This window comes from Vicia villosa, linkage group LG3, assembly GCF_029867415.1.
Source record: "Vicia villosa cultivar HV-30 ecotype Madison, WI linkage group LG3, Vvil1.0, whole genome shotgun sequence".
NCBI lineage: Eukaryota > Viridiplantae > Streptophyta > Magnoliopsida > Fabales > Fabaceae > Vicia > Vicia villosa.
Genome location: NC_081182.1, coordinates 215,589,813 through 215,601,873, shown reverse-complemented (window position 1 = coordinate 215,601,873; position 12,061 = coordinate 215,589,813). Strand labels below are relative to the sequence as shown.

General features: G+C 28.8%; 1 protein-coding gene across 4 annotated transcripts; it reads right to left on the bottom strand.

Annotated features, from left to right (window-relative positions):
• Positions 1–972: 972 nt before the first annotated feature.
• LOC131657372 (ABSCISIC ACID-INSENSITIVE 5-like protein 2) lies at positions 973–10,829 on the bottom strand. 4 transcript variants are annotated; one of them, XM_058926782.1, is made up of 4 exons: positions 10,708–10,829; positions 1,502–2,482; positions 1,335–1,406; positions 973–1,193 (listed from the first exon to the last, which is right to left on the bottom strand). In XM_058926782.1, exons 2-4 carry the CDS (start codon positions 2,366–2,368, stop codon positions 1,113–1,115), a joined length of 1,020 nt encoding a protein of 339 aa, XP_058782765.1. In that variant the 5' UTR covers positions 2,369–2,482; positions 10,708–10,829; the 3' UTR covers positions 973–1,112. The 4 variants fall into 4 exon arrangements, with proteins under 4 accessions (XP_058782765.1, XP_058782768.1, XP_058782769.1 ...); XM_058926785.1 differs by lacking the exon at positions 10,708–10,829 and adding an exon at positions 8,498–8,621; XM_058926786.1 differs by lacking the exon at positions 10,708–10,829 and adding an exon at positions 5,940–6,067.
• Between the last annotated feature and the right edge of the window lie 1,232 nt (positions 10,830–12,061).

The window sequence follows — 12,061 nt, the reverse complement described above, 5'->3', positions numbered from 1 at the left end:
AATCTTTTAAAATCAACAATTTTTATGAAAAACTTTTTAAAATTCGTTTATCACATTTTGTATATAAATATCACAGAATCATGGTATAATGATTTGGACCCCTTGTCCAAACCTCCTAATTATTGCCATTAACAATTCTTTAATTGTCTTTTCTCATTGTTTTAAGACCTCTTAAAGGGATTATTAACTACCTCTTAATGGGGGCCTCCTCTAGACCTTGTTTAAGGCCCGCTTCGAGCCCACCCACTTCGTGTGGAGTACTCTCCAGAAAATCAACTAGATTGCTGTTTACAAAAACAATATTTACTATAGGAAAAATAAATACACAATCTTCCAAGCGTGTAAGAGAAAAGTGTTTTAACACGAGTCATGTAAGAGCAAAATACTTTGAATTAAAGACCGTTACACAATCTCCTATGCGGGTAAGAGAAAAGTGTTTTAGCACGAGACGTGGAAGGCAAAATTCTTCGAATTAAAGACCATGTCGTTGCACAATCTTCCAAGCAGGTAAGAGAAAAGTAAAGTGTTTTATCACGAGACGTGTAAGGGCAAAATACTTTGAATTAAAGACCATGTCGTTACACAATCTCCCAGGCAGGTAAGAGAAAAGTAAAGTGTTTTATCATGAGACGTGTAAGGGCAAAATACTTTGAATTAAAGACCATGTCGTTCCACAATCTCCCAAGCGTGTAAGAGAAAAGTGTTTTGAGTAAAAAAATCCTATCATTATATGGTCCGCCAAATTCGAGACATGGAACGGAAAAATGTTTTGAATTAAAGACCATGTCATTACATAGTCCCCCAAATATGAGACATATAAAGTAAAGTGTTCTCAGTGAAAAAGTATGACCTTTTACGGTCCCCCAAACACCACGTGTCTAAGGATGAAATGCTTCAACTTTGCCCACCAATATTTTACCGATAAAATAATAATAATAATAATAATAATAATAATAATAAAAATAATAATAATAGTAGTAAAAGTAAAATTAAATAAACCATTGAGTGCAAATACACAAACAGCTAGGTAGTTTTTCAACTCAGAATAAACATAACTGACCATACCATGCATGAAGTTCTTATCTACAAACCTCTACATATAAACACATTAATCAAAATTCAGCCGAAGATACACGACGAAGCTGACATTTCGGCTCGGGCGGTGGAACACTCGCTATCATGTTCGTAAGTTCCTGCAAATTGAGTAACAGAAACAGTTACTAAGCAAGCATGCATGCATCAAATACCAGTACAGATACATTCATTCCCATGAAGAAATAATTTTAAGTTGAAATATGCAGAATTAGTACATTCACATTTAAGCAGAATCTAACCTTTTCTTTCCTCAGCATTTCGTTTTCCTCTTCCAGACGATTGACTTTGATCTCCAATTCAGTTGTGTAGGCCTAATGATAATTATGATTCATAACAAATATTTTTACTTAACAGAAACGCTTAATCGAAACGATAAGAGCGCGTGAAATAAATACGAAAACGTCACCTGTTTCCTTGCTCTTGAGCGGGCAGCTGACTCGCGATTCTTGATCATCCTCTTCTGCTTCCTCTCGACTGTCCTCTCAGCTTTCTCATCTGGTACGCCCCGCTTCAGACCTGATTTCTTTGAATCCGATAAGTTTCCCATCTGCGAAGCCATTGCCACCTGACCTCCATCTGCATATGGCACAACATCCATTGGAGAACCGGCGGCCACCATGTGCAATGGCTGTGCTAAGAGCTGGTTTGGAACATAAGTTGGCATCACATTTTGTTGTGGATGCGGATAATGTGCCTGCGCGTACTGCTGCATCCACGGACCGTGCGGAACAAACTGCGGTACCACTAGGCTTGAATCAACTTTGGGACTGGGACTGTTAGTAGTACTCTTTCCATTAGAAGATGCAACCGAAACGACGCCAGCTTTCACCAAAAAATCCTCTAATGTCATCTCTCCCAAAGTAGATTGCCTCTCTTGAGGCCTCACCTCCTCGTGATCTTTAGTTTGTTGGATATCTCTCCAAACCTCGTCAACCGTTTTCTTGCTTAACTCACCGACTAACGGCATATTAGGTTGATGTTGCAGAACAACTTGTCCTTGTCCGGCTTGTCCGGTTTGAGCGGCTTGAGCGGCTTGAGAGGCTTGAGCTACGTTAGCGTTGTCCATTTGAATGGACTGGGACTGGTTTGCCTCGACAGTCCATACGTTTTTCAGAAGCTCGTCTAGGTTCATGCTGCTTAGCGGCTTCCCCAAGTCGCCTAGTTGACTCTGAACTTCATCGAGGGTGAGATTGTACATTGAATTTTGCCTCACCAAAGGCTGGAATTGCGAATGGTTTTCACTACTATTATCGCAGACAACTTGAGACCCCATAGTTTCGATGTTAAGCAAGCAATTACTAGAGAATTCAATCGTATTTCATAACCTATTAACACCAAAAGACTTAAATCAACATATCCAATTCTTCATATGAACCTTAATCAGAACCTGCAAAAACAAAATGCGAAATTAGCATTAGTGGTTTTTCAACAAGTTCATAACTAATAAATAAAGCAAAGAAAAATTGAGACCGATTTGGATAAACAACTTAATTTAGTGTTTGTCGCATAAGTGTTTATCATATAAGTACTTAGGTATAAAGTTATTTCTATAACAAAAGATAAAATATAGTCAAATTGTTTCTATATAAACTATAAGTTGGTCTCATAAACTATCTTGAAAAACTTAAAGAAATAAGTTGAAAACAACTTATGAACATGTTATAAGTTGTTTTCAAAAGTTATCTCAAACAGTCTCACAAGTGTTTTTGTCTGCAAATAAGCTCAAATCAATAAGCTCAAATCAGCAAATAAACTATCTTGAAAAACAATGTCTATATTTGGTTAGGTCATGCGAGGAGAGAAAAACCGTTAGAGGCGATATTCGGAGAAATGAATTAAATGGATAATAGCTTTACAAGAAAGAGCTCAGTTGAGGTTAAATCGATCTCGAGAACCAGATTTGAACAATGTTCGAACAATCTTCGACCAGACTGTACCTCTATGCATCAAAAACATAACAAACAAAATCTTCAATTTATATGCATCAAAAGAGGCATTAAGAAAACCGATCCCTCGCATGCAGGCTCAATGAAACACACCTCTAGCTGAACTCCGGATTACGCGTTGTTATCGACAACATTAGAAACAAAACAAACAAAATCTTCAAGTTTTATGCATCAAAAGGGTATTAACAAAATTAATCCCTTGCATGCAGGCTCAATGAAACACACCGGCATTCAACAGAATTTCAATTAAAATCATAAACCCTAAATTTCAAAAACCACAAAAGATAACAAAGCATGTCCAAAAGTTATAACAAGAAATTTTCAATGAACAAATAGGAGAATAGTGGATGAAAAAAAGAAACATGGCCTATTTGAAATTTGCATGCAACCAATTCAGTGACACTGTTGAAACACAAGAAAACATCATAACATTAAGAGAATGTGTTTCAATAGAATTGAGTATAAAAAAAGACGATAATTTTTAACGAAGAAAATAATGAGAAGAAAAAAATTATGTGAACAAAAATTGAAATGTACCTTATCAGAATGAGACACCGATCTGAGACAGGGACAGGGAATGAAGGAAGAAGAAAGCAATGTGATTATGGAACAAGATCAACAGTGTTTCAAAAGTTGATAAGACAAACAACCTCCGCGAGTGTGTCTGTTGTTTGTGCATGTAAAATGTATTGCGAGTGAAGAGAGATTTGTGAAGATATATATAAAAAGAGAAACATTATATTCTCACTTTTTTATTTATATTTATTTTTTCTTATAAATTGAAAGAATATTATTATTGAAAGGTTGTGATCATTCAATCACACATTTAGGTAGATAAATATGATATGGGTAAGATCGGACGGTTCATATTAATTGAATTTAGATTTATTAAATTGTATAAAAAAATTTATTAAATGAGGAACAGCTCAGCAGCAGTGTCTGTTCAGACACAATTAGATCATCAGAAGAGACGACCAATAAATAAACAACGATCAATAAATTTCATTCAGATGAGAAGACTAATAATTAACGACTATCAATAAATTTTAATCCATCTGACCATTCTTAATAATTAAAACTTTTATCAAAGAAATTCAATTGACAACCACATTAAATAAATTTCAATTTATTTAATATTATAAAAAAAATTAACACATGCAAATTTCACCCCATCACATTGAACAACAAAATTTGAATGAGGTTAAATGGTTAGTGAAATCTCAATCCATTTAATTTTTTAAATAGATAAGATTCTGTGACACTGATGATAATCCAGCTGGCAAATAAGAAAACAATTGTCTTGTTTTTTAAAATGGATTTATTCATACAGTTCTAATCATAGACACAAACACTTTCCCTTCTTTAGTACATTTTAATTTTAGATCAGACAATCAACGAGGACTAAATTTCAATCTATCGAATGATTTTTAATTATTAAGAGTTTTTTTATTCAAAAATCCGGTTGAAAATCACATAGATAGAATTGTTTAAATAACGGTATTAAAATAAGATCCGGATTCTCTCAGAAGAGAATCCACTCCCTTTAATTTTAAATCTAAATAGAGCAGTAATATATTTAAAAATTATACAATTATATATATATATATATATATATATATATATATATATATATATATATATATATATATATATATATATATATATATATATATATATAATTTTTAAATATAAATAATTATCAATGGGCACCTAATTACAATTTAAATTTAGAAGAAAAGAAAAGATTAAAATAAAATTATTTCAATGATATATATTATTAAAACTGTATAAAATATGAGTCACGGAAACCTTAACTTTTTCTTTTTGTATATAAAATAAAGAGAGAAAAGTTAATAATAAAAATAACTTTTTATAGAAAAAGTGTGTAATTTTTGTTCGGGAAAGGTTTCATGTACCCTTAGAATATACATTAATGTAATAAATGTAGAAATTTTTCATTAAAAATTGTGTATTTAAATTATTGAAAAAATTATACTTTTTTTAAAACATTATTAACAATTGTGGGATATTTAACATGTGTCCATGTTGTATTAACTTCTTTTTTTTGTGTTAAAAGGAGTGAATACAACCAAAATACAAGGAAAAGAAGTGTGACGACAAACTAGAAAATCAAAAAATTGAAATATTTTTGGTGGTTTATTATAAAGTTAAAATCAAATTAATGAGTATTTAATTGGAAAGATATTTTATGTCAAACTTTCTATTTGATTTTGTGTTATTATATTTCTTTTATTGGTGTTTATTTGAGTATAAAATAAAGACAGAACAGTGAAACCTAAGAAACATGTCACACCAACATTTCATCAATCAAGCTGCTAAATTTTTATGCAAATAAAAACCATTTCATTCTCAGAAACAACATTAAAAACAAATCCATCTATCTCTCTGATCCCTTGCATGCAGGCTCATTGAAACATGCCTCTAGGCTCTAGCAGAAATCAGGATTACGCGATGTTATCGACAAGATTAGAAACAAAACAAACAAAATCTTCAATTTCTATGCATCAAAAGGGGCATTAACAAAACTGATGCTTTGCATGCAAGCTTAAAGAAACACACCAGAATTCAACATAGTTTCAATTAAAATCCTAAAGCCTACATTTCAAAAACCACAAAAGATAAGAAAGCATGTCCAAGATTTATAACAAGAAAATTTTAGTGACCAAATTGGAGAACAGTGGATGAAAAAAGAAACATAGCCCATTTGAAATTTGCATGCAACCAATTCAGTCACACTTTGACAAACAAGAAAACATAATAACAAAAGAGTGTGTTTTAAGACAAAATAAATTTGAAGTATAAAAAAGACGATAATTTTATAATGAAGAAAAGAATGAGAAGAAGAAAAAAATAAGATAAACAAAAATTGAAATGTACCTTATTAGAATGAAACAGCGATCTGAGACAGGGAAATGAAGGAAGAAGAAAGCAATGTGATTATGGAACAAGATCAACAGTGTTTCAAAAGTTGAGGGACAAACAACCTCCGCAAGTGTGTCTTTTCTATGTGCATGTAAAATGTATTGCGAGTGAAGAGAGATTTGTGAAAATATATATAAAAAGAGAGAAACATTATATTCTCACTTGTTTATTTCTATTTATTTTTTCTTATTGAAAGAATATTATTATTGAAAGGTTGTGATCATTCAATCACACATTTAGGTAGATAAATATGATTTGGGTAAGATCGGATGGTTGATATTAATTGAATTTTGATTTATTAAATTTTATAAAAAAATTATTAAATGAGGAATAACTCAGCAGCAGTGTCTGTCCGGACACAATTAGGTCATCAGATGAGACGACCAATAAATAAACAACGCTCAATAAATTTCAATCAGATGAGAAGACCAATAACAAACAACTATCAATAAATTTTAATCCATCTGACCAATTCTTAATAATTAATACTTTTATTAGAGAAGTTCAATTGACAACCCCATAAAATAAATTTCAATTTATTTAATATTATAAAAAAATAGCACATAGAAATTTGACAAACATCACACTTAACAACAAAATTTGAATGAGGTTAAATGGTTAGTGAAATCTCAATTCATTTAATTTTTTTTAAATAGATAAGATTCTCTGACACGCAAATGATAATCCAGCTGGCAAACAAGAAAAAGCTGTCTTGTTTTTAAAATGGATTTATTCATTCAGTTCTAATCACAGCACTAAAACACTTTCCCTTCTTTTAGTATATTTTAATTTTATAAAAAAATTATTAAATGGACAACAATTAAACATCACTCTTCTCACCTACACAATTAGGTGAATCAGATCAGACAATCAACCATGACTGAATTTTAATCAATCAAATGATTTTTAATAATTAAGAGTTTTTTTATTCAAAAATCCGGTTGACAATCACATAGAATGTAATAACATAGATATAATTGATTAAATAATAGCATTAAAATAAGATCGGAATTCTCACATAAGAGAATCCACTCCCTTTAATTTTAAATCTAAATAGAGCAATAATATATTTAAAAATTATATATATATATATATATATATATATATATATATATATATATATATATATATATATAATTTTTAAATATAAATAATTATTAATGGACACCTAATTACAATTTAAATTTAGAAGAAAAGATAAGATTAAAAAAAAATTATTTCATGTACATTGTTGTAACTGTATAAAATATGAGTCATGTAAACCTTAACTTTTCCTTTTCATATGAAATGAAGAGAGAAAAGTTAATAATAAAAATAAGTTTTTATAAAAAAAGTGTGTAATTTTTGTTCGGGAAAGGCTTTCATGTAAAAAAACTTTTTAATAAAAAATTGTGTGTTTAAATTTTTTAATTATTAAAAATTGTGTATTTAAATTTTTGAAAGAATTATACTTTTTAAAATATAATTAACAATTGTGGGATATTTAACATGTGTCCAAGTTAGGTTCACATTTTTTTGTGTTAAAATGAGTGAATACAACCAAATACAAGGAAAAGAAGTGTGATGACAAACTAGAAAATCATAAAATTGAAATGTTTTTGGTTGTTTATTATAAAGTTAAAATCAGATTAATGAGTCTTGTTCTTATAATCTACTAATTGCGAAGATATTTTATATTTGAATTTTATGTTATTATATTTCTTTTATTGGTGTTTATTTGAGTATAAAATAAACAACTAGAAATGCTATCTTATTCAATTATTATGTTTTCAATTTTGATGAGTGTTACACCGCGATAGTACTAACATTTTGAAAATGGTTTAGAGTAGTTAACAGTTCTTGTAAAGATTATAATTTTCATTATTGGAATACTTTACCGCATCAAAAATTCATCAAATTTTTATGCAAATAAAAACTATTTCATTCTCAGAAACAACATTAAAAACAAATCCTTCAACCTCTCTGATCCCTTGCATGCAGGCTCAATGAAACACACCAACATTCAACATAATTTCAAAAAAAATCCTAAACCCCACATTTCAAAAACAATGTCTATATTTGGTTTGCCAATAGTACTTTTGTTGGTACTATTCTGATTGTTCAATTTTGGTTGAAGAACACAACCAAAAATAAAGAGACCTAGAAATTGAATCCACAAGCATTCAGAAACATTGCATTAATTAATAATGATCATTGTAAAACTTATATTTACCAAGGACTGAACTCAGTTGAGGTTAAATCGATCTCGACTACCAGAATTGAAAAAATTTTGGACAATCTTCTACCCGACTATACCTCTAGCTGAACTCCGGATGAAAAAAGAAACATGGCCCATTTGAAATTTGCATGCAACCAATTCAGTCACACTTTGAGACACAAGAAAACATAATCACAAAAGAGTGTGTTTTAATGTTTAAAGACAAAATAAATTTGAAGTATAAAAAAGACAATAATTTTTAACAAAGAAAAGAATGAGAAGAAAAAAAATAATATGAACAAAAATTGAAATGTACCTTATCAGAATGAGACACCGATCTGAGACAGGGAATGAAGGAAGAAAGAAATGTGATTATGGAACAAGATCAACAGTGTTTGAAAAGTTGATAGACAAACAACCTTCGCAAGTGTGTCTTTTCTTTGTGCATGTAAAATGTATGGTGAGTGAAGAGAGATTTGTGTTCTCACTTTTTATTTATATTTATTTTCTTTATAAATTTAGAGAATATTATTATTGAAAGGTTGTGATCTTTCAATCACACATTTTGGTAAATAAATATGATTTGGGTAAGATCGGACGGTTGATATTAATTGAATTTTGATTTATTAAAATTTATAAAAAATTAATAAATGAGGAACAGCTCAGCAGCAGTGTCTGTCCAGATGAGATGACCAATAAATAAGCAACGATCAATAAATTTCAATCAGATGAAGACCAATAATAAACGACTATCAATAAATTTGAATTCATCTGACCATATTAAGACTTTTATCTGAGAAATTCAACTGACAACCACATTAAATAAATTTCATTTTATTTAATATTATAAAAAAATTAATACATGAAAATTTTACCATCATCACACTTAACAACAAAATTTGAATGAGGATAAATGGTTAGTGAAATCTCAATCCATTTAAATTTTTAAATAGATAAGATTCTCTGACACACAGATGATAATCCAGCTGGCAAACAAGAAAACAGCTGTCTTATTTTTTTAAAATGGATTTATTCATACAATTATAAACAGAGACACTAAAACACTTTCCCTTCTTTAATATATTTTAATTTTATAAAAAAGTTTATTGATGGGACAATAGTTAAAGATCACTCTTCTCACGTACACAATCAATTGAATCTGATCAGCCAATCAACCAGGACTGAATTTCAATCTATTGAATGATTTTTAATAATTAAGAGTTTTTTTATTTAAAAATCTAGTTGACAATCACATAAAATGTATTTTAATCGCATAGATAGAATTAATTAAATAACGACATTAAAATAAAATCAGGATTCTCACATAAGAGAATCCAGTCCCTTTAATTTTAAATCTAAATAGAGCAGTAATATATTTAGTAATATATTTAAATATAAATAATTATTAATGGACACCTAATTATAATTTAAATTTAGAAGAAAAGATAAGATTGAAATAAAAATATTTCAATAATATACATTGATGAAACCGTATAAAATATGAGTTTAATTTTTCCTTTTCATATGAAATGAAGAGAGAAAAGTTAATAATAAAAATAACTTTTTAAAAAAAAGTGTGTATTTTTTGTTTGGGTAAGGCTTTCATGTACCCTTAGCATGTTTGGTAATGTAATAAATGTAAAAACTTTTTATTAAAAATTGTGTATTTAAATTTTTTAAAGAATTATACTTTTTTTAAAACATTATTAACAATTGTGGGATATATTTAACATGTGTCCAAGTTATGTTAACATTTTTTTGTGTTAAAAGGAGTGAATACAACCAAATACAAGGAAAAGAAGTGTGACCACAAACTAGAAAATCATAAAATTGAAATGTTTTTGGTGGTTTATTATAAAGTTAAAATCAAACTAATGAGTCTTGTTTTTGTAATCTACTATTTAATTTCGAAGATTATTTTATGTCAAATCAAAAAACACTAAGAAACAAGCTGCTAAGAAACATGAAAACCATGTCACATCAAAAATTCATCAATCAAGCTGCTAAATTTTTATGCAAATGAAAACCATTTCAGTCTCAGAAACAACATTAAAAACAAATCCTTCAATCTCTCTGATCCCTTGCATGCAGGCTCAATGAAACACGCCTCTAGGCTCAGAACTCAGGATTACGCGTTGTTATCGACAACATTAGAAGCAAAACATACAAAATCTTCAATTTCTATGCATAAAAGAACATTAAGAAAACTGATCTATGCATGCAGGCTCAACAAAACACACCAGCATTCAACAGAATTTCAATTAAAATCCTAAACCCTACCTTTCAAAAACCATAAAACATAACAAAGCATGTCCAAAATTTATAACAAGAAATTTTCAATGAACAAATTGGAGAACGGTGGATGAAAAAAAGAAAATGGACAATTTGAAATTTGCATGCAACCAATTCAGTGCCACAGTTGAAACACAAGAAAACATCATAACATTAAAAGAGTGTGTTTCAATAGAATTGAGTATAAAAAAAGACTAAGAAAAGAATGATTATGAACAAAAAATTGAAATGTACCTTATCAGAATGAAACACCGAAAGCAATGTGATTATGGAACAAGATCAACAGTGTTTCAAATATACCTTTTTCTTTGTGCATGTAAAATGTATTGCGAGTGAAGAGAGATTTGTGAAGATATATATATAAAAAGAGAGAAAGGTTATATGCTCACTTGTTTATTTTTATTTACTCTTTTTTTATAAATGGAATGAATTTTCTTATTGAAAGGTCACACAGGTAAATAAATATGATTTGGGTATGATCGGACGGTTGATATTAATTAAATTTTGATTTATTAAATTTTATAAAAAATTTATTAAAAGAACAGCTCAGCAGCAGTGTCTGTCCAGACACAATTAAGTCATCAGATGAGACGACCAATAAATAAGCAACAATCAATAAATTTCAATCAGATGAGAAGACCAATAATAAACTACTATCAATAAATTCTAATTCATCTGACCATTCTTAATAATTAAGACTTTTATCTGAGAAATTCAATTGATAACCACATTAAATCAATTTCAATTTATTTAATATTATAAAAAAATTAACACATGGAAATTTCACCACCATCACACTTAACAACAAAATTTGAATGAGGTTAAATGGTTAGTGAAATCTCAATCCATTTAATTTTTTAAATAGATAAGATTCTCAGACAGACACACGGATGATAATCCAGCTGGCAAACAAGAAAACAACTGTCTTATTTTTTAAAATGGATTTATTCATACATTTCTAATCACAGACACTAAAACACTTTCTCTTTTTTTAGTATACAATGGACAACAGTTAAACACCACTCTTTTCACCTACATAGGTGAATCAGATCAGACAATTAACATCTATGGAATGATTTTTAATAATTAAGAGTTTTTTTATTGAAAAATCCGGTTGACAATCACATAGAATGTATTTTAATCACACAGATAGAATTGATTAAATAACAACATTAAAATAAGATCATAATTGTCACAGAATAGAATCCACTCCCTTTAATTTTAAATATAAATAGAGCGGTAATATATTTAAAAATTATATATATATATATATATATATATATATATATATATATATATATATATATATATATATATATATTTGTTAAATATAAATAACTATAAATGGTCACCTAATTACAATTTAAATTTAGAAGAAAAGATAAGATTAAAAAAAAATTATTTCAATGATATACAATGTTGAAACTGTATAAAATATGAGTCATGTAAACCTTAACTTATCCTTTTCATATGAAATGAAGAGAGAAAAGTTAATAATAAAAATTATTTTTTATAACAAAAGGGTGTAATGTTCGGGAAAGGCTTTCATGTACCCTTAGCATATTTGTTAATGTAATAAATGTAAAAA

Bases quoted from the DNA above. Each gene is read 5' to 3' on its own strand.
- LOC131657372 (XM_058926782.1), bottom strand. From the start codon at position 2,368: ATGGGGTCTCAAGTTGTCTGCGATAATAGTAGTGAAAACCATTCGCAA. The intron at 1,407-1,501 runs GTGACGTTTTCG...AATTATCATTAG, and splicing joins GCTCAAGAGCAAGGAAACAG to GCCTACACAACTGAATTGGA. The intron at 1,194-1,334 runs GTTAGATTCTGC...CTCAATTTGCAG, and splicing joins AAATGCTGAGGAAAGAAAAG to GAACTTACGAACATGATAGC.